Below are 26,215 nucleotides of genomic sequence, written 5' to 3'. Positions count from 1 at the left end.
GCTGGCGTCTGCGATTTCGATTTTAGATGTGAACAAAGCCTCCGTGCAGAGTAATTTGTTTTTTCACTTACTGACGCAAGCCAGGAAGTGAACTCTTTGACCCGGAAAAGAATAAACACAATGTATTTATTCTTACAAGCGCGAACGCAACTGCCGGATAAAGCAATTTTTGAAGATTTGGCGTTTATCTTATACCTTCCTTGTAGCAAAATCACCCCGAAAATTTTACATGCAGCACTTTGCTGAGCGGAAAGCGAATGAAAGACGCTGATATGAACTGTCCCATAAGTATTCATTGCACTAGCAATTTCAGGGTGTTTTTAAAAACCGCAGAACGCCCTAGGTGTGAACAAGCGCTTAGCAATGTTTTTTCCCAATGCAGGTTAAAAATATGAAATGACAGATATAGTTTGTACAGTCAGTACATGGGATACTTTGAAATAATTTGGTTGGCTGTAGACTAGTTTGGTGCAAACCAGCATATAATAATGTTTCAATCAGACTAGTTTCTCATCTTAAAACATTAAAAAGTCTTCCCATGGAACAGATTTTGGACTGTTAGTTGAGTACAGTACCAGCATGTGGGGATTTTCAGTGCAGCGCTGGAGATGGTGAGTTTCAGGTAATGTTTACATTCTGAATTGGGCTTTGAAGTCATTATTAATTGCTGATGGTGCTTTTTCTTCTAGGGGAGATAATGGTGTTCAACCTTTTCTATGAAATCTTCACAGTCTGCACATCCTTAGTGGTACAAGATCCCTCAGGTAATCTTTAAAGTTAAACTCCCAGTAATGTTCTAGGTTTGATTGATATTGTGTATGATCTCAATCATTCTTATGTCATTATTCTTATCTGAGTTCCTACTGAGTGTTTCAGGGAGATTATTCCACTTGTACTGGGGACAGGAGAAACTTTTATATGGCTTCCTCCTTAACCATCACCCTTCCGTGCTTTCCTGTCCCTTTTAAGAGAACAATTGAGGTATTTTATTCCGAACCAAGTTGTGTTTTTGTTTTTGTTTTTAAATTTGTTTTTGTTTTGTGTTTGTGTCCACTCACCTAGGCTGTGGGGTCTTTTGGTGAATAACCACATGTGATAGCTGGTGGAGGTGAGGCCTGATATCAGAGTGTGGGAAGCCATATCTGCTTGGACCTTGTACATAGTCACTGGCCCTCTAAGTGTGGGACCAGTGTGGCATATACTGAGTCATACTGTAACATATGCGGCTGCGGGCACGAAGGGTGTCTCTGCAGCCGCTTCGGTTCCCTATTCAGAGTCTTTTTCCGTTCCCTCGGCGTCTAGCACGCTGAGGACGGAATTGTCATTTGCACATAAGGTTTCTGTATCGCGCGGCCGCGCGCATAGACGGGACCTTTATGCTGGGAGGAGGCGCGTCAGCTGACCCGCTGGTCGGTTGACGTCAGAGCGGACGTTCGCCGCTCAGGATTGGCTGATTGGAGTGGGCGCGGCTTGGAGGTGTCCTCTGCTTCTTAAGCCGTCTCTGCTCACTCCCAACTTGTCTGCGGTTGCGAATACTTATGTGCTAGCGCTCAGACCTTAGACTAGTATCCGGTGTGCTTTGATCTGGGAGGAAACCAGGGATTTCACACAAGACTAGAAGATTGTTTACTGTATATTATTGATATTCTGTGTATGACTCTGGCTAACCTCTGACTCTGCTAATTGCTATTCGTCTTTGTACTTCTGCCCATCTGATCTAGTTGCCGAATCCCTGCCTGATTACCTACTACTCTTTTGCCTTCTGACTCTGCCACTGGTGAGGTATTCTAATAGTGCCCACCAGCTCCTTTGGTGAGGCTCAGCTAAACTAATCAGTTACTGTAATCTAATAGTGCCCACCAGCTCCTCTGGTGAGGCTCAGCTAAACTAATCAGTTACTGTATTCTATAAGTACCCACCAGCTCCTCTGGTGAGCTCTTGCAAAACGTATCGTTACTGTGTTCTAATAAGTACCCACCAGCTCCTCTGGTGAGGTCTTGCTAACTTATCGTTACTGAGCTCTTATAGTGCCTACCAGCTCCTCTGGTAAGGCCCAGTCAATTGTTGCACCAAGCACTACACATACCTTGTATCTTGCCAGCTATATGTGTATTATTGGTGATACTGCAGATCACCACATAATCAGGTATAGTGTCTGTATTATTGGTGATTCTGCAGATCACACATAATCAGACAATGTATAACCTAACTAAGTATCCATGGTCATCAAAAAACCAAGCAGCAACTGACTTAATATAAGCAAAGTATGTAATATTTATTAAGTACGTATCCAAACAAATAAAAACAAATACAAATCTCCAGTGTGGCTGGGAGGGAACAAATAAGTAATCAGATGATAAATAAATAATGAACAGATATCGGGGGTGAGGAAGCTTACTTCCTCACCCCCGATATCTGTTCATTATTTATTTATCATCTGATTACTTATTTGTTCCCTCCCAGCCACACTGGAGATTTGTATTTGTTTTTATTTGTTTGGATACGTACTTAATAAATATTACATACTTTGCTTATATTAAGTCAGTTGCTGCTTGGTTTTTTGATGACCATGGATACTTAGTTAGGTTATACATTGTGTTATATTTTCCATGGACATGGAACTTTACAAATTGCTCTATTTTTTGATACTATCACACATAATCAGACGTCTGTGTTGCTACACCGATCGTTACACATACATCACAAGTCCTATGTGGTTGTTGGCAGTGAGGAGTATCTCTTTTTTTCTGGGTCTATGTGGCCACAACTTGAAAACATTGCTACAAGATAAGCTAAGGGACAGACTGGAAAGTGCAAAAGGCTTATTTAAATTGTTTCCTTGCACGATGTGGGTGGCAACTGTTGAGGCACTGTTACATTCGGGGCTGTGGAGGTAGTACAATTTTTTTTTTCAGTACAATGTCGTTTGATTATTCCATTATATCGAATATGAACATTTTTCCAACATGTCCGATCAGATTTTTATTGAAAAAAACTGGATAATCGTTCATTTTTCTTGATTGGAAAAAAGATTATTTTCAATTTGATCGTTTTGGTCAAACGGGAAAATCAAACTTTTGGGTTTTGTTTTTTTTTTTGTACCGTGTATGGGCACCATAGGAGAGCCAAGAGAACAGATCAGTCACCGGTTCTTGTGCTGTCATTTCTAATGTGTGCAAAAGAAACGTAGTCGTTTTTAGTGTGATTTATTTTAGGAGACTAAATCTGTTCCTATAAAAGTATCTGAGAAAATAAATTTATCTTTTGTTGTGGCAAATGTGGGAAAAATTATCCTGCTGCTCAGTCATTTTGTCATGACTGTAGTTCCCGGTATGTGATGGTTGCAGAGAAAAGTTCTTCTTTCTAGTGACACTTGCCTATTGCTGAGAAAAGACAATCTCTTCAGTTTAGCTTTGTACAGTGCAGAGATTAATGGCAAGCCCTGTTTTATATAGCGTACTACTCAGTGCAGCTAATTACTCAGGAAACAAAAAGCGAGGTTTCCAGGTCAGTGTGTGCTCAGCGAAGGAAATACAGATTCCAGGCTCACAAATGAAAGCATTTTCGGCTTCAGTTTGGGAATTTCATTGATCTGGAACATTGCTGCACATTGATATGGAAAGACACTTTTTGATCATACTGAATTAGAAAAAGTCTTGCAGATGCTTACATTTTATAGCATTGCAAGTGGAAATGGGGTTGAAATAACAGTAATAGAATATCGATAATCCTTATTGATATTTTTCTCAGGGCTGTTGAGTCGCAGTCGAGGAGTCGGAGCAATTTTGGGTACCTGGAGTCGGTGGTTTCATAAACTGAGTCGGATAATTTTTGTACTAAATCTACAGCCCTGGTAAGTATTATACTAAGGGGTCGGTGCCCTTTTCTCTCCCAGAATCCTTCCTCTTGATGCTCAACACTAACCAATCCCCCCCCCCCCCCCCCCCAAGTGGTGCCTAACACTAAAACTCCCCTGATGTGTGGCTGACCTTAATCCCCCTCCCCATGGCTAACTTTAGGTGAGCAACTAACCTTGAAGACCTCCATGCCTTATCCTAACCCCATTCCCCCCCTCCCCCCCATATGTGCCACCATGGTCGCCAATTAAAAAAATCAACTATGACCCTAAATTCCCGTGCTGCAAATTGCTGCTATAAATACGGTCATAGCTGGCCATATTATTATTATTTATTTATTTTTTTAATGGGCATTGATGGCAGCCCCCAGAAGTGTATATTGTGCCCAAATTTACGTGACCCTTGCAGAGCACTGATACATGTTTTGTTTCAATCAGGTATTTTTAACTTTATTTTTTTGGTCCCTTCAGGACCCATGTGCAATTTATTTTTTCTCCTAGGAATCAGTGATGGCTAACCTTGGCACTCCAGCTGTGGAGGAACTACAAGTCCCATGAGGCATTGCAATACTCTGATAGCTCTAAGCATAACTCGGGGAGGCAGAGGCATTATGGGATTTGTAGTTTTGTCAGTTGAAGTGCCAAGGTTAGCCATCACTGTGCTAGGTGATATTTTCACACCTTGTCAATAAAATGCCTTTTAAGGCACAAACAAGCAACAGAATACTCAGAATAATTGTGACAGTACCTTTTCACCTACTTGTGGCATTTTTTTTCAATTACAAATGCTGAAAAGTTATTTTAAATATAAAATGAAAAATGATCTCCTAGGTAAAAACTATAGAAAAAATGTACTTGCATATGGGCCCAGGTCTCTGAGAGACTCTATTATCCTACCACTTCCCTAGCCATTACTTGCCATAGTTCCTATAGACTCCTCTGATCTAGCACTTAGGAGACAGTCGGCTCTAGAACCCCCTGAAACATCTCAGGAACGTGAGAATGAGCAGTAAGGAGGGATTTTCAGACGTCCAGCTGGAGGAAACGCCCACAATTGCCTGAAGGGATGGATGAATTCCTTCAAATTATGGTCTTGCTATATATTGTACAAGAAATATTGCTGCTTTTTGCATTCAAGATACGATGTATGCTGAGCAACCAGCATCTTAAAAAGATCATTTTCCTTTTCATAACCCAGCAAAACAGCTGACTGCCTTTGAATGAAAAAAACTGTTTATGCTTAAGTCATCAAAGACCAGATTACCTTTTGAATATGAAAGCGAGAAAGTGGATAAATGGTATCAAATAGAAAAAAAATTGTATCTCTTTCCTTTTTTTTTTTTTTTTCTTAAAATATCTTGGGATGCCGTTGCAGCAGGTCTATCTCTTGATCTGGCGGCTACATGTACTTCTAGATGTCTCACTACCTGCTTGTCAGGGCTTCAAAGTCACTTGAAGGCTGGTACTTCCTCAAATCAATTACAGGAATTTCATATTGCCATCCAAGTTACTTCGTCACTAGAAGCTTAAGAAAGAAATAATCACTGCTAAAAATCTGGCTTTAGCAAGTTGCTTAAAAAAAAGTGCTTTATCTTCTCCCGAATATAGTACTGTTAAGTAAATTTCTTCATAGATTCACATCCACACATTACCCAGGAGCCAGACTAGAGGTTTGCCAAGCCCTTGAACATTGAGGAAAGTGAATAATCTGCTGCATTGGATAGCATAAAAGTCCAATCTTTATTTAGACCACCAATATCATCAGACAAGAACAGCTCATGTGTTTCAGGCGCAAATTAGTCTAAGTTATACCGGTAGTATTCTATAGTATTCCAGTATTTATCAATCAATCCTCCGTGAGATTTTTGTCTGTTTGTGGTCCCAAACAATCATTTCAGATCATTCATACAAACAAACGTTGATAAACCATCGCTTGGCAAATTGTATCGTTAGTGGCCACCTTTAGGATTATCATCTATAACTAGAGGGAAAAAAAACCTGTGTGCTAAGTTTTTTTTTGTTTTTTTTTCCTGGTAGGTAAGTAAATCCGGTAACTCCTGCCCTGTAAGAGTATGGTTAAAGGAGGGGCTTTTAGAAATCTCTTGTGTTTCCTGTCCCTGTTAGTAGGTGGCGCAGCAATCCCTCAGTGACAGCCCTGATGTGGCGGACATATTGAAATCCCGTTAGGCCCAGTGCACACCAAAAACCTCTAGCAGATCTGCAAAACGCTAGATGTTTTTGAAGCAGATTTCAGAGTGATTCTAGGCCTGTTTAGAGACGTTTTCTAAACATGCCTAGCGTTTTTGGAGCGTTTTTGTGTAGCAGATTACAAATATTGTTACGGTAAACGCTGTTACTGAACAGTTTCTGTAACAAAAACGCCTGGAAAACCGCTCTGATCTAGCGTTTTCCACTTTTCTATACTTTTAACATTGAGGCAAAAATGCCTCAGAAATCTAAAAAAATGCTGCAGCCGCCGAGTTTGCATTTGGGGGGAAAAAACGAACCGCTCTGGTGTGCACCATCTCGTTCACTTTCATTAGCCAAGTGGTTTTCCCCCTGCTAGCGGTTTAAAAAACGCTCCAGAACTGCTCCGGTGTGCACCATCTCTCTCCAGCAGTGTCCGAGACCTCAGCAAAAAGATGAAGGGGTAAAAACCCTTTGAAGATGATCCCCCCCCCCCCCTTTTTCCCCTTTTTATCCTGCCCTGGTGGTCTCCAGAACCAACAAATTTAAACCGTGGATATTTTGCATTAACAGTAAAATTTTCAGTGAATGATTGTATTTTCGTTCACTATTCAGCAGCTTTCCCGTAAAAGAATTTGTATGTGACAGCTGGCAGGCACTCGGGTTTATGGTGTGAAGTGCTGGCAATGATATACACCCAGTATGTGCTCAAGACAAGTACAAAAGTCCATGCAAAACTCAAAAGAGCAGAAGAAGTCTGGCACTACAGTTTAAAGGATACCCGAACTGACATGTGACATGATGAGATAGACATGTGTATGTTCCTTTTTTTCTTTCTCTGCCTGAAAGAGTTAAATATCAGGTATGTAAGTGGCTGACTCAGTCCTGACTCAGACTGGAAGTGACTACAGTGTGACCCTCACTGATAAGATTTTACCCTTTTTATCTCGTTCTTGCTCAGAAGCCATTTTCTGCTAGGAAAGTGTTTTATAGTTGGAATTACTTATCAGCATAGTTATTTGTGTGCTAGGCACTGTTGCTAGGCACTGTACATACACATGTCTATCTCATCATCGGTTATCCTTTAATTATAGCATAGTGACACTATATGTCAAAATACAAAAAGTTGCATCGCAAGTGAGTGACAAACTGGATAATACATCAGAGAAAACATGTCATCACAAAAAGTGTCCAAAGGCTATACCTGGGTGACAGGTGTTCACTCACCTCAGAAGAAGCTTGGCGTCAGCCACGCAAAACGATCGTTAGGCCGTGCACCTATTGACGCCCACACCTGCGGCCTCCCACTGTCACCCAGGCATAGCCTTTGGACACTTTTTGTGATTACATGTTTTCTCTGATGTATTACCCAGTTTGTCACTCACTTGCGATGCAACTTTTTGTATTTTGGCATATAGTGTCACTATGCTATAATTAAACTATAGTGGCAGACAGTTTTCCTGTAAAAGTATGTGTGTGTGTGTATATGTGTGTATATATATATATATATATATATATATTATACTCCAGTAAACAACTGGGCGATTTTTGGGGGGAGGCGGGGCCAGGCGCCAATAATTTAGGTAATCTAGGGTCTTCAAAGGACAAGGCAGTGCAGTTAGCTATAACTTTCTTTTATAGGAAGGCTGCTGCATTTTAAGTTACAGGCTGGAAATCTGCTGAAAGGAAGGGTAATGCTCACCAATGAATACACAGTCACCATTAACATGCAAAAGAGGTCTGCACTGAATATACTGTAAACTCCAATGGGCTGTAACATGCACACCATTTTTTTTATTTGTATACAGGCAAGTTAATTCATGCCAGAAACCTGGATTTTGGATTATTTCTGGGGTAAGTAAACCTGTTTGGTTTTTTTCAAATAACACAAATCTCAACATACACTACACTTTCTCTGAATTACATTTGCATTATCATGCAAATAATAAATACTGTTTATAATACATTTACCAAATGTAGTTACCTTGAGCATAGTTGTGCACATCATTATTGTGCTTTGCTTTTTGTTACTTGAATTCCGTTATTTGCATTACCTTGCTGGCTGAGTTCACAAAGCAGTCTTCCTGTGCCAAAGACAGATTCTGATTGTCTATTTAACTCTCTTCCTGAATACGCGCTGTAAAGGCGCTCGTTCACTTGTGTGCTGAGTATTGCCAATAGTAAAAACCAAGGCTGTGTGGAGTCGGGGTTGGAGTCAGAGCAATTTTGGGTACCTGCAGTCGGTGGTTTCATGAACTGAGGAGTCGGAGTCAGCAGTTGGATAATTTTTGTACCAAATCCACTGCCCTGGTAAGTTTTAGACTAAGGAGTCAGTCGATGAGTCTGAGTCTGAGCTATTCTGGGTACCTGGAGTCAAAGTTGGAGTCGGTGGATTCAAAAACTGAGGTGTCGAAGTCTGAGATGGAGTCGGATGATTTTTGTATAGACTCCACAGCACTGGTAAAAACGTTGGTGAGGTATATTAGCAATATTCTACTAACTTACACTACCCCCCCTCACTAAGCAAACCCCTCTCTAGACAACAAGCACTAACCCCCCTCCCAAATTTATTCATGAACACCTAAAGGCTGCCATACACTGGTCGATTGCCACCAGATCTACCAGCAGATAGATCCCTCTGTGATCGAATCTGATCAAAGAGGGATCTATTGGCTGCCTACACTGCAAACAGATTTTGAATCAAATTCACTATGAAATCGATTCACAATCTGTGGAGGTGCCGCTGTGCCAAAATCTTCCGTGCGGACAGATCAACGGGAATGATCGATGTCGGATGGAAATCGATCATTTGGTCAGCATTTGCGCAACGATTTCACAGCAGATTCGATCACAGTGATCGAATCTGCTGTATATCGGCAGGAAATAGTATGTGTATGGGCCCCTTAACACTAACCACCTCTCCCCATTTTATTTTATCCTCGCCTACCCTATGACCCATCTGTAAGCCACCTAACACTTCCTGTCTTTTTGTCTAGTAGTTGTGCCAATATCTCGAGCTCAGCTATACGTTAATCGAGGTCTGCTGCAGCATACTAAAATAATGAATGGCACTTGGCTAAAGTGTTTGATAAAGCTTAGTGAATTGAGGCCATAGTGTGTCCCTCTCATTACCCTGCTTGAAAAAATAAACCATTTCTCACTGGTGTTTTATAAAGACCTCAGAGAGAGCCACAACCACCTCTCAGCAACAGATAGAGGAAGTGGGGCAGATCAGCAATTTGCTGAGGAGTCAACTCCCCACTGTCTTGGCCGAGGTGGCTAATAATGACCGCTCCCCCTGAGATTCTGTACAGCACACTACCACCACCACACTTTGGACAGTGATCATCCAGGAGGATCGATTTTGGCCAAACGCTGTTCACAATTAGTATTCTCACCCCTGCAGCTGCACGATGTCACTCTCGTGCCATTTCATCAGTCCTTAAATGAAACCCCCACCACCCGTCCACATAGCAACAGAACACGTTGTTAGCCTTCATGCTAGCGACACATCTGTGCAGTGTCCGCCCTGCAAGTTTGCCAAAGTGATCGGGTCACAATCCTTGCTGGTCGACTTGCCTTGTATGTGTGTACGAAGCTTAAAGAGAACCCGGGGCGTGTTTGTCAAATCATATTAGGACACAGGGGCATGTTCTGTGTACAATGACCTGCCTCTGTGACCTTCTATTGTGCCTCCAGATCCCCTCCCTCCCACTTCCCTGGGCTCTGCTGCCCTCCCCTTAACCACTTGAAGACCCACCCTTTACCCTCCCTTAAGGACCAGCGTTGGTTTGATTGATCTGTGCTGGGTGGGCTCTGCAGCCCCCAGCACAGATCAGGGTGCAGGCAGGGAGATCAGATTGCCCCCCTTTTTTCCCCTGTATGGGGATGATGTGCTCTGGGGGTCTGATCTCTCCTGCCTGCTGTGGGTGGCGGGGGGGGCACCTCAAAGCCCCCCTCCGCGGCGAAATTCCCCCCTCCCTCTCCTACCTGCTGCCTCCCCCGGTGATCGGGGCTGCACAGGACGGCTATCCGTCCTGTGCAGCCAGTGACAGGACGTCCCCTGTCACATGGCGGCGATCCCCGGCCGCTGATTGGCCGGGGATCGCCGATCTGCCTTACGGCGCAGAGCGCCGTACAAATGTAAACAAAGCGGATTATTTCCGCTTGTGTTTACATCTAGCCTGCGAGCCGCCATCGGCGGCCCGCAGGCTATTCACGGAGCCCCCCGCCGTGATTTGACAGGAAGCAGCCGCTCGTACGAGCGGCTGCTTCCTGATTAATTAGGCTGCAGCTGGCGACGCAGTACTGCGTCGCTGGTCCTGCAGCTGCCACTTTGCCGACGCACGTTATGAGTGTGCGGTCGGCAAGTGGTTAAAGTGGTTAAAGTGCCAGGCTAGCGACACGCAGATTGTCGCTAGCCTGCTATTTACCTCAGCCTGTCACTCATCTCCGCTCCCCTGCCTCCTGTATTACACGGCTTCCCCGCCTGTGTCCCTTTCCTCCCTACCTCCATAAGCCATTTGGAGGAAGCTTAAGCTACATACACACGGGGACAATTGTCCCCCGTTGCATGCGTGCACGCGAACAGGGAGCGACAGCTCCCTGCCGGCGACAGCTGTCCACACGTCTCACCAGAAAGGCAGAGACGCGGCGGTAGCTGTTTGTGAATGGAGCATCCCCCGGCCGGATGCTCCATTCACTCGCGTAGGTCTCCTGTCTGGGACTAGCGACAGTTCCGGCGAAGTTGTGGCGACAGCTCTAGCCGGCGATTGAACATGTCAATCGCCTGGCGACAGCTCCGACGGGCGACGGTTCGGGGCGCGCGCGTCATACACACGGGCGACCTGTCGCCGCAACACGCGCGTGCCACGTGGTTGCGGCGATGGCCGTACCCCGTGTGTATGAGCCATTACGGAGGCGGCGAGGGAAGGAACACAGGCGGGGAGTGGAGATGAGTGACAGGCTGAGGTAAATAGCAGGCTAGTGACAATCTGCGTGTTGCTAGTCTGGCGCCTTTTTTAAGGGAGGACAGCAGAGCCGGGGGGGCTGGAGGCACAATAGGACACAGAACATACCTCTGTATCCTAATATGCTTTGACAAACACGCCTCGGGTTCTCTTTAAGTTACGTCCCAAGACAAAGATTTTTCCTGAAGGGGTTTTCCCTGGAACAGCTGCATCAAATGTCATAGTACCCTGTTCAGAGGAGAACTAGGGCTTGCAAAATCCCACTTGCATGCAGCTGGTTCAGGGTCCTCATCAGTGGTAAATGTGGATTTTAATACTATAGTACGTGGTGAGACTTGTGATATAGCGTCCACAGTGAGTTTATAATGATCCGAAATTGACCAGGATGATTGTGTGGTGGAACATACAGAAATGCTGCTAGTGACAGTTGCCTAGAGAGAAATGGGCATACCTACATGCACACACTCATGTCATGTGTAATGGCACCCCTTTATTTTTCAGCTGGGATGTGAAGAATGGGACATGGATGCTGACAGAACTCCTCAAACCACTGGTTGTTAATGTGAACTTCATAAGAAATAATAAAACCGTGTTTGTGTCTACAACTTTTGCTGGATATATCGGAATTGTAACTGGAATGAAACCTGTAAGTCATTTTACATGTATTAATTCACATTTTATCCTAGCATTGTACATCTTAAGACCCTGTCTCGCCTCACACTATATAATGATATCCTCTCCCTGTAGTATGTGTAAATAGTGCAGAAAACAAAACAAACAACTAACAAACTTTGAAATGTACGTTGAAGTCAATAGCCTCCGCCCATTTAGAGAAGGCTCTTCCAATTTGACACAGATGGTCTCTTTCACACTTTTTGCAAATTAGTGTGTTTCTGTCTAAAATGTGCATTTCACCATCCATCATCACCAGCAGAGTGTCCTTTCTCCTTAATGCCTAGTACACATCATACAATTTTCTGTTAAACCCAATCTACACGATACGATTCTTTGTGCGATTTGATTACGATTCTATTTACGATTCGATTAAGTCTGACATGTCCGATCCTGATTCGATTCGATTTGCCATTGCAAAACAATGGCAAATCGAATTGAATCGAATCAAATCCTGATCGGACATGTCGGATTTAATCGGATTGTAAATAGAATCGTAATCGAATCGCACAAAGAATCGTATTGTGTATCTTGGGCTTTAGATTATTTTCTGTAAAGTACTGGTAGAGACTGGTCATTATCTCTGGTGCATTGTCTTCTGGTTATGTCCTGCTGAGTAGAACAATGCCTGATTGCTAGGCAGATAGATGGTTAGATAGATAATTCCCAATGTATTGGAAATTATTAATCTGGCAGGTAAATCTAACTTGTATGGTGTGTACCTAGCATAAGGTGGAGGAAAGACTCCCTGCTTTTCCTGTAACATCTACAGTATGAGAAAATTAACATCTTCCCTAAACAAGGAGAGTGGGCCTTTTGCACCATTTATCATAAAATATTTTTTTTTCTTTGTTATGCTTACCTAACTGTTTCAAGGACGTAGTCAGCCAGTTACCTAATTAACCTCTGCATAATGAAGGTCATTGAACTTGTCCAAGCTCCTGAGTTTCTAATATGGCGTGCAGCCCCTTGTTGCAGAGCCGCCTGCATCAATGTTAAGGTCCAACCTATGTTACCGCTCTAGCTCCTCCTCCCCTGTAGCCCCATAGTAATTACAGTAGGACTACAAAAAATAGCAACCATCTTACAAGAGGGTACAGTGGCAGCCTGGAGGACTGTAGAGCGCTGGAGCAGATAGACTTCCTGGGGCTTGCAGAATCCCCAGGTAAGTAAAGCTTCACTTCTTTAATTTTACCTCATATATCCTTTAACCACTTCAAACCCCCCCCCCCCCCCCCCCCCCCCCCGTGCTAAATTTATCCGGCCCTCTGCGCACCGCTTCACCCCCAGGGACGGAGAAAGGCGCACTTGTTTGTTTACTGGCTTGGAGTGGGCAGGGAACTCTCGCGCACACTCCAGCCAGCCCGCACAGCAGGTGACTAATTGGATGTTAGGAACAAGCGTTCCTAAATCCAATTAGCCTCGCCGATTGCAAGTAGAATGAAGACGGCTTCTAACATAAGCCGTCTTCATTCAAAACAATGTAGGTAAACAAACACGCGCGCACACACACCCCGGCTCTGCAATACTATGATTGGTTATGGGGACTCTCCAGTCCCCAATAACCAATCATAGTACATCAATACTAGAATGGAAGCAGCGCTGAAAGGTAAAAATCGCGCTGGTGTTTCAGGGGTAAAACCCCTCAGTTGTGAAATGGTTAATCTATTTTATGTTTATTTTGCTTTTTGCTAGGGTTAAGTGGGATAGGCAGAGTGTAACATTGCTCTGATCTTTATAGACCTGCTGTTCAGATGCAGACTTGAAGATGAAGATTCATTCGGATTTTATCCTCCTAATTAGTGCACCTGAGTAGGTGTGTGCGGAGGGGGGTGGTTACTTACCCAGCAGCTGTCTTTTTTAACCCGCGTCCCACACTGCGTTCCAAGCTGCGGTCACATGACTACAAACACTTCCTGCTTCCTGGTTGCAGGAGGAAGTGTTTGTAGTCACGTGACGCGGCTTGGAACGCTGCGTGGGATGAGTTAAAAAAGAGGCTGCTGGTAAGTTTAACACCACCCACGCATCCCCCCCCCCCCCACCCCAGACACACATGCTCAGGTGCACTAATTAGGAGGATGAAATTCAAATGAAACTCATTCGGATTTCATCCAGAGTTCATCCCTGTTTGAGTTCCCTGCCCTTGCGAGCTTACAGTCTAGAGCAGGGGTCCCCAAACCTTTTGGGTCGAGGGCTGGATCAACATACTTCAGACTGCTGGGAGGCCGGAGTATACCGTACATAAAATGATGTAGAAGTCGTTGCGGGCCAGACAGTGAAGCATACCCAGGTGACAACCTGCAGTCCAATTAGACAGCAGTGTCACCTGATGTGGTATTTGATTGGAAACCAGCGAATTACTGCTCACTGGCTTCCGTGTGGATAGGTGGTGCCAGCACTGCTATTCTATGTGCGGACCACCAATCTTTAAAGATGTCCGCATCTATAAATAATACATTTTTGTGTGTGTGGGACCAGTAAAAAAAAGTCTCGGGCCACATTCAGCCCGCGGGCCTTAGTTTGAGGACCACTGGTCTAGAGGGTAATAGGGTAGAGACACTGGCGAGGTAGAGAAAGGAGGTAGCAGATGAGGCAGTGAGTTTTAAATTCTAGAAATTTCTAGCTATAGCAAATGTATAAGCTTGTCTGAAAAGGTGTGTCTTGAGGGTACAAGCTTGGAGAATGACAGCTGTGGTAGAGAGTTCCAAAGGACAGGTGACAGCTGTGAGAGGAGGTGACCAAGCTGGATAACAAGAGGGTCTCTTGGAAGGAGCAAAGGTTTTGGGACGGATGATATCGGGAGATTAATAAGGAAATGTGTGGAGGGGATAGCCTATGTAGAGCTTTGTATGATAGTGTTAGGAGTTTGCACTGGATCCTTTGGGTGATTGTTAGCCAACGGAGGGATTGGCAGAGAAGGGCAGCATTAGAGGAGTGCGAGGAGAGGTGGATGAGATGAGCAGCAGACTTCAGTGGGGACTGCCGAGGTGCCAGTCTGTTTTTTGGTAGGATAATACAGTAATGAAGACGAGCCATGATTCGAGCATGTACAAACATTTTAGTGGCCTCTTGTGTAAGGAAGGGATGATTCCTTAACAAAGGGTAACTGATAAATAGTAATAAACAATAAGGTTTCATTTAACCACTTTGGTACCAGCAGCCTCTGCCCTCTTAAGGACCAGAGGCTGCTGGTACACTAAAACGCTGCATACCGATGAATCGCCACAAAAATCCGTAGCTCCCGCCAGTCACGCCGCTCTGTCCCAGCCGCAGGCTGCTCTCTCTCCCGTCACTATGACGGCAGAGCGCTGTGCGCCGGTCAGGAGCCGCTTTCATTGACTACTGACCCTGTCACTCAATGTAAGCCAATGGGAACGGCTTACAGTAATGACAGGGCCAGGAGCCAATGAAAACGGCTCCTGCCCGGCTCACAGTGCTCTGCCGTCACAGAGGCGCGGTGAATGGGACGTAGAGCTTACGTCCGGTCAGTACCGCTGCGCCACCCGCCCGACGTAGATTTAAACTGCGTCGGTCCGAAATTGGTTAAAGAAATCCTGTAATAAAAAAATACCCCTCTAGGGGATATTTACCTTGTGAGGGGGAAGCCTCTGGATCCTAGCGAGGCTCCCCCCCCCCTGCTGTGTTACTCTGTTAGCCTGCCCGGGTCCCCCGAAGTGCGGTGATATAAATATTTACCTCTCCGCAATCCAGCACAGGCATACTAGCGGCTTTTCGTTCAGGTAAGGCGGAAATAGCCGAACCCGATTGATCCGCTGTACTGCACAGACACGAGTCCTTTTGAGCCTGTGCAATAGAGCGGATACGATCGGGCTTAGCTATTTCCGCCTAGCCTGAAGGAAGAGCCCCTACTGCGTATGCTCTGGATCGCGGAGAGGTAAATATATCAAGCCTTGTTGGGGAGGATTGTGGGAGGCTTCGGGGGAGCCAGCGCTGGATTGCCTGCAGCTACAAGGATGGAGAAGCCACATTGGGACCCTGAGGCTTCCCCCTCCCAAGGTAAGTACCCCCCAGCCCAGGGGAGTTTTTTTTAATCTTTTTTTTTTTTCTTTCTTTAAAGAGACCCTGTAACATCAAAAATATCCCCTGGGGGGTGGGGTGGGGGTACTCACCTCGGGTGGGGGAAGCCTCGGGATCCTAATGAGGCTTCCCACGCCGTCCTCTGTCCCACGGGGGTCTCGCTGCAGCCCTCCGAACAGCCGGCGACAGACCCGACTGTCAATTCAATATTTACCTTTGCAGGCTCCAGCGGGGGCGCTGTGGCTGCTTTTGTCTCCGAAGTAGACGGAAATACCCAATCTCAGTCGGGTCCGCTCTACTGCGCAGGCGCCGGAGACTTGCGCCTGCGCAGTAGAGCAGACCCGACGGCGATCGGGTATTTCCGCCTACTTCGGAGCCGACAGCCGTCAGAGCGCCTGAAAAGGAGCCGGGAAGGTAAATATTGACAGCACCGCTGTACAGAGGGCTGCAGCGAGACCCCTGAGGGACAGAGGACGGCGTTCCTGAGGCTTCCCCCACCTGAGGTGAGTACCCCCCAGGGGACGTTTTGACGTTACAGATTCTCTTTAAGAACTGAAAATGTATATGGAGGATTATTGTATTAAATGAGTGTTTTTCTTTCTTTTTAGGGTATCCTAACTCTCACTATGAATGAGCGCTTCAATTTAAATGGAGGATACATAGGTGAGCTGTTTTCAACATAAACCTGCTTAATAATAACAACTTAATATGCTTAAAAAACTTCCGAGGTGAACGAGTATAATCTATTTTTACTCACTTGGGGCTCTTCCAGTCCCTATCAGCCGTTTCAGTCCCTCACCGCAGCCCTGATCCTCCTCCGTGTCCCGATGGCCACCCGTGTTGATTGCCACCCACCTGTGGGGTCGGGCCTTCAGCTTCTACGCGGGCACGAGTGCCTGTGCGTCCATGTCATCTGGCATGTACTTTGCCTGCGCAGTAGTTGTGTGCAGGCACAGAGCCGACCCCGCCGGCAGATTGCGATCATTACGGGCGGCCAGCGGGACACGGAAGAGAACTGGGGCTGTAGAAAGGGACTGAAAGGGCTGATGGGGCTGGAAGAAACCACAGGTGAGTAAAAATATATTATATTCATTTACCTCTGGAGTCCTTTAAGATTTTAGAAATCTAACATAACTTAATCCAGAGTCATAGGCCCTGATTCACCAAACAGCTGCTAGATTGCTGTGCACAGGCAGGGCACAGTAATATTACCAGTACTAACGCTATGAAAGCACCGCCCATTAAGCTACTAGCACCACATGCATTAATGGGGTTACGTGTACATTGCTATGGTAATGCGCATGACCCCACGTGTTGCTGTGATAACGCATGTGGCGCTAATATGTTAATATCTTTTTTTATCTTCAATAGCGGGAAGAAAGTTAATTTCATCAACTATAGAAAGCCAAACATTAGGGCTGGTAGTACACCATGCACTTTTCCCCATTAGATTTATGGAAAGTTTCCCGTGCGATAATTCCCAGCATGTCTATTCTGCTTCCTACTGAGAAAGGTTTGAGATCGGTTGTGCACAAAACCGATGCCTTTCTCAATCGGTTGCAGAAAGGACATGTTGAAAGTTATCGAACAATGGGACATTTCCTGTCATGACAATGAATAATTGCATAGTTTGTCACATGCATAATTCATCTTTGATACTTTACAACATGTAGTACAGTACAGTGCAACCTTGGATTGCAAGCGTAATTTGTTCTGGAAATATGCTTGGAATCCTAAGCACTCTTATATCAAAGCACATTTCCCCATAAGAGTTATTGAAAACCCAGGTGATTCGGAACGAATCACAATCCAAAAACAGTTATTGTAAAATAGTAAAAATAAAAATGTAAACAAGACACTATAACTAACAAAATTATTGCCATCTGTAGGCTCGCCGTGTGTGTGTGTGTGTGTGTGTGTGTGTGTGTGTGTGTGTGTGTGTGTGTGTGTGTGTGTGTGTGTGTGTGTGTGTGTGTGTGTGTGTGTGTGTGTGTGTGTGTGTGTGTGTGTGTGTGTGTGTGTGTGTGTGTGTGTGTGTGTGTGTGTAACAAGGGACTTATCCAATGACCGTTTCAGTGCTGTTGAGGTTTTCATGGAAATCCACAGTCTCTACAGTCTTGTACTTAAGTACAATCCTGCGGCGCCAGAGGGAGAAGAACTATCTAAACTAAAAAAATTTTTTTTGCTTGTATACCAAGTCAAAATTTCACAAAAATGTTTGCTTGTGTTGCAAACCTCTTGAGGACCGTAGGCTTACACGCACGCACGCACACACACCACCCGTAGTGACCAGGCTATTTTTTACAATTTAGGCCACTGCAGCTTTAAGGCCTCGCTGCAGGATTGTACAACTCAACACACAAGTGATTACGAGAGATTTCTGCTGGTGGGCTCTGATTATTTAATTTTTTTTGTAGATTTATCTATGTTTTTGTTTTTACATAAATACACCTTTTTTTTTTTTTATCAGCCTATGAGAACCGAACGCTCCTCTGTCTCCCAGAGGGACAGCCGAGTGACACGGCTGTCCCCAGTACATCGCTTCCGTAGATCAGTGTTGTACAGTGTAAATGGACGTCTAACAGTCTCCTCGCGATGATCGCCTTGGATTGAGAGTAACTTGGTTTAACTATCTAACGACGATCGTGATCTGCAAAACCCCGCCCCAAGACTTGCCGCTAATTGGTGTTAGGCGGTCTTGGGGCTGCCGCAGTATTTGCGTGACGCGGTCATTGGGTAGTTAAACCAAGTTACTCTCAATCCAAGGTTTTACTGTACTCTGACCAGAATGAAGAAAAACTACAGGCAATGCGGTGCTTTATCCACTTTATTGATTAAGTCAATAGCTCAACCCCATATTGGTATTAAGCAATTCTCTTTGTGTGTGTATATATAGGTATCATTGAGTGGATTCTTGGTGAAAGAGATGTGACATGGATGGGCTTTCTTACCAGAAGTGTGCTGGAGAATGCAACCAGGTATGCATTTACATGTACAGTTTATGGTTTACAATACGCTAGCATGGGTCACCTTATGCTGTCATATTAAAGAATAACTGAACAGATACACTTACATTCATGTCTCCTTTGTCCATATAGCTTCCAATATAAATAAAGTTTATGGGCGTTCCCATCAAGGATCCCTCATCAGTGGGCAGCGTGACTGGTGGCGTAGTGGTTAGCACTCTTGCCTTGCAGCGCTGCGTACCCGGTTCGCATCCCAGGCATGGGAATACCTGCACAGAGTTTGTATGTTCACCCCATATCTGTGTGGGTTTCCTCCAAGCACTCCAGTTTCCTCCCACATCCTAAAAACATAAAGACGTTGATTGGCTCTCTAAATTGGCTCTAGATAGATACATACACTACTAGACACAGACATAGACATATGACTAGGATAGGGATTGAATTGTGAGCCCCTCTTAGGTACAGTTAAAGTGGACCCAAATTAAAAATACAAGATTTCAGAAATAAAATCTATTTTCTAAATTATAATAATAAATAGCAGCCTTTTTTCAGCTGCATGATGACAAATATAAAATATTTTACATTTATTGGAGGAACCCCTCCCTTCCTTTCAAATTGCCAGGATTTGTCCGGCAAACTGGTGGAGTAGATGGTGTCCGGCAATGGAGGAATTGCTAATGGCTGCCCCCAGTATAACCCTAGTTATGAAAAGAGAAGGGTGAAAAGCATGCACTGAAATGCTCATAGGTTTGAAGGAGTGTTTATTTATCTTTGTATGTGTCAGAGTGGTGCAACTAAATATTTTTAATTAAAAAAATGTTTGGTTTGGGTCCGCTTTAAGTGACAAGGCAGTATACTTTGTACAGCGCTGCGGAAGATGTTGGCGCTATATAAATACTAAATAATAATCATGGTTATTGTAGCAGGGTCAAGGTTGCTTTTGCCAGGAGAAAACAACATCCTCTCATAAGGGTGTAATTGCAAAGAAGGATGTGGGGTTGATGACATTCCTTTTAGAAAGTATTTGAAAACTTTACACGCCACACCCATGCATAAATGGAGCTTACTGAGGAGATTGAGCAGCAATAGACCAACTGCAGATAATTGTGTTGAAAGGACCATGTGTGTAAATTACTTAAAGGGGTGGGGGGGCAAGGGGAGGTGCAGTAGCAACAGATAATTGAACTTGGCACAACATTTTGAAAGCTTCTGAGGCTCTTTTCAAACATGGCGCAGCACATCGCAGTACTCTTAGCCACCGCAGCTTGTTGCAGTGGCCATTAGTCTCCATGAGACTGGCCACAGAGCCCACAGTGCGATGCAATGGAAGTGCTTTGATTGATGCAGTGCATTGCCGAGCGTTACTGCTTGACGAATTATTGCATAAGAGTCAATGGCACCCCATTGCGACACGCATATGCAGATCTTAAAAAATACAGGGGCATACTTCCTGTCCAGCAGGCAGCAAGTCACTGAGCGGGGGGCAGAGCTAGGCAAATTCTCTTGTCAACGCAGTCTGCCCCACACTGTATAAAATCCAAAATTGTGTGGTGCAATTGTTCTGCGATGGCCTCTCATGCCGCAGGAAACTTGCACCACACATGTGTGAAATTAGCCTTAAAAGAACCTCCCCATGGGAGTTTTAATTGTGTGGGCTTTTGGGGGTGCAAAAATAGTACTTGCTTGCCTTGCTCACCAGCCCCCCATTTATATGGATGCCTCCATTTCTTACCCCCCCCCCCCCCCCCCCCATATTCCTACAGTTTACACCTGGCTGGGAGAACTACATCTCCAGGCATGCATCCTATGTCATTGGCCATCATGCATAGCATGGCCAGAAACATAGGGTAAAACTGCAGGAACCTAATGCGGTTCTGCGGCACAGGAGGTAGAAGATGGAGGCTTCCACGTGGGTGGGAGGGAGCTTTGGAGGAGGCCCCCATACGTAATGTCTGCTGCACCCCAAAAGCTTATATAATTAAAAAAAAAAAAAAACTTTGTTAGGGGAAGGTTTGTTTGAGGAGATTTCTGAGCTTAGGAGCACCCAGGTGCTCAGAATGCTTTACGTTTATGTCCTTTAGATATATGGAACAAACATGAGGTATGTATTTAAAGAGACACTGAAGCGAAACAAAAAATATGATATAATGAATTGGTTGTGTAGTACGGATAATTACTAGAACATTCGTAGCAAAGAAAATATTCTCATATTTTTATTTTCGGTTATATAGTTTTTTTTATAACCTTGCATCATTCTCTAATATTTGCAGTTTACACACTACTCCATTTTAAATGATTTTACAGAGCAGGCTAGTGAACTTTTGAACTGTTCCCTGCAGGGAAAAAAACAATATGGTGCTAGACACTTGAGATAATAATCTTCAGAAAACAGAGCTTTCTGCAACTTTGAAAGTCATGGAGCTCAATTGCTCTTTTGCATAGATAACTGGAGTTTCTTAACTCTTCCTGTACTGGAAACAATTTAGACTTGTGTCTCTGCTCCTAATGTTTTATTTCTTAGCTATACTACACATACAAATCATATCATAATTTATTTATTTTTCACTTCAGTATCTCTTTAAATGTAATATTTGGTAAAATATTTTTACAGTGTGCAATTGACAGAATGGAACATTATTTTTATTTCAGGAAATGTTGAATCAGTAAGTTCTGATCCATTGTGAACGTTCATCAGAACAACCATTCCTGAACCTCACCTTTTTATTGACTAGCCTTACCTCTTATTGTAGGCTACTCCTTTTATTCCTAATGGAGTGATAATGTTATTTTCCATCTCCATTAATTGTGATAATTTGGATGAGTGCATTAGATTAGTCTTTAGGCTGCTTTTACAGTGGGACGTTACAGGTGCACGTTAGTGCAACTTGTAACGCTCCCCCAACGCACAGCAATGTTACACAAGTGGGCTGTTCACAGTGCCCACGTTGCGTTACATGTAACGCTGCACGTTGTAGTGAAAGTGCAGCATGCTGTGCGCTCTACGCGGCTTTAGCTGCGTTGGACTGTTTGCACATGCTCAGTGGGGGGCGGAGAGGAGGCGGGGAGATGCCGCTACAGTAGCTACGCACATGGCTACTTAATATGCACTGCACTGGCGGCCGCTGATTGGCCGGCGGGACCACAAGTGTCTCGCTCCGCATCACGTGGTCCCGCCGTCCAATCAGCGCCACTCTGGGAGACCTTATGCGGATAGAGCCGCCTAACACGGCTCACTCTAACGTCCTCTCCCGCACCACCATGCGTTGCATTAGGGGCACGTTATGCGACCATAACGTCCCCTAAAATGCAACGTCTTAGTGTGTAAGTAACCTTAGTCTTCTTCTATACTAGTCAGATGTTTGTTATTGTGTCTTATTGTAATCACCATTACAAGAACGCTCTTGAATTTATGGTTATATTTATGGTAATATTTCAGTAAGATGATTTTATTCCTTTTCTTTATTTTTGCAGTTATGAGGAAGCAAAATCTCTTCTGTCAAAAACGGAAATGCTGGCGCCAGCGTATTTTATACTGGGAGGTAACAAGTCTGGGGAGGCCTGTGTCATCACACGTGCCAGGAGGTCTTCTCTCAATTTCTGGGAGTAAGTACTCCTGTCCTAGCTATATGCACCAATCCATCCATCACTGTCCATGTTTCTACGGTGCTGAGAACATCCAGTGAGCATGTCCAGCCCTCTGTCAATTACTCTGGACTGTGTATAAAAGTCCAACACAAAACCAAAAAGTCCACCAAGTGCTGGGTAGGAACTACTGAGATATGAGGAAGGTATAAGGCATTGGAAGGGTAGAGGTAGTGTTAGAAGGCTCACTGGATCCATAATGTACAAACAGCCCTGCTAAGTTTATTGTAATTAAAAGCCCACTCTTCCTCCCCTCTCCATAGAAGCAGCCTGTAGGGGGCTTACATTTAAAAAAAAAGTCGTGGTCAAATTTGGGGCGCGATTTACTGGCAAAAAATAAAAATAGCAGTAATTTAGAATTATCGATAAATAACGGTATTTGTAATGTAAAATCATTTATTCCGATTACCAGTAAGTTAACGAAATTGATTAACAAAGTATAGAGTTTTAAAACAGATTGGAGTTGATAATGAAAATATATTAACGTTAAATATTGTAATGTAATTCAACAATACAGCTTAACCCAACCCTTCTCTCACACAAAACCCTCCCTTGGTGGTGCCTAACCCTAACAACCCCCCTGGTGGTGCCTAACCCTAACCATCACCCCCCTGGTGGTGCCTAACCCTAACTATACCTAACCCTACTTTCACACAGAACCCTCCCTGCACCCATCCCTGACTCCTAACACACCCCTGGTGGTGCTTAACCCTAACCACCCCCCTGGTGGTGCCTAACCCTAACACACCCCTGGTGGTGCTTAACCCTAACCACCCCCCTGGTGGTGCCTAACCCTAACCACCCCTCTCGTGGTGCCTAGCCCTAACCACTTCCCCTGCATAAACTCCCTTTTACACATAGAAAGGATAATATTGTAAGAACACATATTATCGTAAATAAATCATTACATATAATGACCTAGTGTCGAGATTACATCATTACACATCTTTATTTATCGTAATGCCACATACTGTATATTGATATAATCCACATATATCGATATAATCGTCAAATATCGTAATAAAGATACACAATATCAGACAATGAAAGTCTAGATTTAGTTTCACAAACCTCTATCAATCATACTTTGTATTACGTAAAATTTTCAATATTTCGCAACGGCGCCCAAACATTAAAAATATAGCCGCGCCCAAATCTATTAGCGCTATAATTCGCTGATCCGCTGTAGGGGACAACATGACAGTAAACTGGTGGCAAGAGTGGGTATTATGGAGCTTTGCCACCTCAACAGCACAAGCTGTGCCAGGACAAAGCTCTTCAGAGGCCCTTTGGTGTAAAAACCCAGCCATGCCCTATCCAGTCCCATGCCACACTGCAACTACTATGGCTTTTCACCCCCCCCCCCCCTCTAAAACCCATTGTGTGGCTGCTGTACCTATACCAAGGCCAGGCAACTGGGGAGGGACTTGAGTGCTGCAGTTTGTTTGCTTTTTTTTTTTTAATTCCCAGCTGTAGGATTGGATAACTCTGGTTGTTTTTTTTTTTTTTAGTTTTCCTTTTAAAAAAAAAAAATCATAGATCAGAATGAAATTATTAGACTAAAGAAAAATTGGATTAATTTGAGATGTTCCTCATTTAATTTTGAAATTCTTAAAAAAAAAAAAAAATACAATTTAAAGCCCTAGTTCAGGCACATGCATTTAAAGAGAACCTGAGATGGGTTTGTCAAATCATATTAGGACACAGATGCATGTTCTGTATACAATGACCTGCCTCTGTGTCCCTCTATTGTGGAGGGGGGGGGGGGGGCTGGAGGCACAATGGAAGGACACAGAGGCAGGTCATTGTATACAGAACATGCCTCTGTGTTCTAATATGATTTGGCAAACCCACCTTGGGTTCTCATTAACCACTTTCCAACTGAGGGGTTTTACCCCCTGACCACCAGAGCAATTTTCACCTTTCAGCGCTCCTTCCATTCATTCGTCTATAATTTTATCATTACTTATCGCAATGAAATGAACTATATCTTGTTTTTTTTGCCACCAATTAGGCTTTCTTTAGGTGGGACATTATGCCAAGAATAATTTTATTCTAAATGTGTTTTAATGGGAAAATAGGAAAAAATGTGGGAAAAAATTTATCATTTTTCAGTTTTCGGCCTTTATAGTTTTTAAATAATGCATGCTACTGTAATTAAAACCCATGAAATGTATATGCCTATTTATCCCGGTTATAAAACCGTTTAAATTATGTCCCTATCACAATGTTTGCCGCCAATATTTTAGTTGGAAATAAAGGTGCATTTTTTTCAGTTTTGCGTCCATCCCTAATTACAAGCCCATAGTTTATAAAGTAACAGTGTTATACCCTCTTGACATAAATATTTAAAAAGTTCAGTCCCTAAGGTAACTATTTATGTATTTTTTTAAATTGTAATTTTTTTTATTTATTTTTTAATTACAAAAAAAAAAAATTGGGGAGTGTGGGAGGTAAGGAGTTAATTTTTTGTGTAAAACAAGTTTATTTGTGTGTAAAAAATGGTTAGGGTGTAGTTTTACTATTATACATTACCAATTTGTTTCATGCGACCTTCCGGACGCTTGCAGGAAGTAGAAAGAGGCTGGGACTTTGTTATGTTTTCACAATGATCGCGCTGCTCAGCCGAGCGGCAGCAGATCATTGCGGGGCTTAGATCAACGAACGGGAATGGATTTTCCCGTTCGTTGATCTCTGGGCGAGCGGGCGGCGGCGTGTTTACTAGCGGCGGGCGGCGTGTTTACGAGCGGGAGCGCGGACAGCGGCGGGAGTGCGCAAAGTACGGATTTCTCCGTCCCTGGGGGTGAAAGGATGGAAAAAGGGGCGGAGAAATCCGTACGCGCGGGGGTAAAGTGGTTAAAGCATATTATGTGTAACATGCTATTTGCTATGCATTAAGCTTTGTACATTAATTGTAAACCATTTTTGCATCATTATTTTGTATTGTCTGGCTAGATTTGGATAACTGTCTGCCTGTGCCAGTGTCAGATGCTGCATGCCTGAAAGAAATGCAAGTCCAAACTTTTTGTGCTGTCCATTCATAACAAACATGAGGCAGTGGGGAGTAGCTGGATACCAATGCACCTTTTTCCTGAGCACAGAGCTAATCCTGATCATTTCCTCCCTGTATTCTACAGTAGTGAGGTAGAAGTGGGCAAGGTCAGGTGATGGCTTTAAGCAGCACCCACCTCCGGTGACTGACTTTCCAAAGGAAATTTTGCTGGAATGGTTACATCAAATAAGTTAAGGTGAATGTAAGACATTACTCACACAATTTTTATACAACAAAACATCCAGGAGTGTGAACTGGGGCTTTAGAAATGCTACAAAACGAAAGCTGTGAATATCAATGTAACTTGTTATGCTTGCAAATATAAAACTGCAGTCGGATGGCCTGTGGGGAGTCCACACAAAGCTCCTAACTCTTGCTGTACTACAGGCTGGATACTCGGAAGGGGGAATGGTATGTCCTGGAAACCAACTATGACCACTGGACGTCTCCACCATTCTACGATGACCGGAGGGCTCCAGCCATGGAGTGCTTGAAGAAAACAGGCCAGAAGGTAAATAACAGCTGCATGCTGCCACTGCTAATTCTTGTCACCTCTTAGATATCCTGCGCCTTTCAATCCACACAAGGGGAAATTTAAATGTTTATCCATAATGTGATTTCTGTGGATCTGAGCTTTTATTTATTCACAGCTACCAATCAAATTCCATTTTTCTATTCAAGGTCTTATTGGATGGCTGGTTAGTTAATGGACACCACAGCCCAGGCTGTTGTAAAATAAATGCTGCAATGTGTAGGGGGGGAAAAAAGGACATGCTTCCCTCGCTCCCTGCCGTCGGCCCCCGCTCGGTTCCCACAGCTGCCGGTACCGGCC

General features: G+C 44.0%; 1 protein-coding gene across 1 annotated transcript in view; it reads left to right on the top strand.

Moving 5' to 3' along the window:
* ASAH1 (N-acylsphingosine amidohydrolase 1) overlaps window positions 1-26,215 on the top strand; it is an 80,238-nt gene that overhangs the window by 34,896 nt on the left and 19,127 nt on the right. The window contains exons 6-12 of the mRNA XM_068278658.1: window positions 690-764; window positions 7,852-7,897; window positions 11,515-11,659; window positions 16,332-16,386; window positions 18,620-18,701; window positions 22,161-22,292; window positions 25,771-25,894. Coding sequence (XP_068134759.1) covers window positions 690-764; window positions 7,852-7,897; window positions 11,515-11,659; window positions 16,332-16,386; window positions 18,620-18,701; window positions 22,161-22,292; window positions 25,771-25,894 — 659 coding nt within the window. The remainder of the gene's footprint in view (window positions 1-689; window positions 765-7,851; window positions 7,898-11,514; window positions 11,660-16,331; window positions 16,387-18,619; window positions 18,702-22,160; window positions 22,293-25,770; window positions 25,895-26,215) is intronic.

Source organism: Hyperolius riggenbachi, chromosome 1 (genome assembly GCF_040937935.1).
Source record: "Hyperolius riggenbachi isolate aHypRig1 chromosome 1, aHypRig1.pri, whole genome shotgun sequence".
NCBI classification, from domain to species: Eukaryota; Metazoa; Chordata; class Amphibia; order Anura; family Hyperoliidae; genus Hyperolius; species Hyperolius riggenbachi.
The sequence above is the reverse complement of the archived record's forward strand: the minus strand, read 5'-3'. Positions and strand labels throughout refer to the sequence as shown.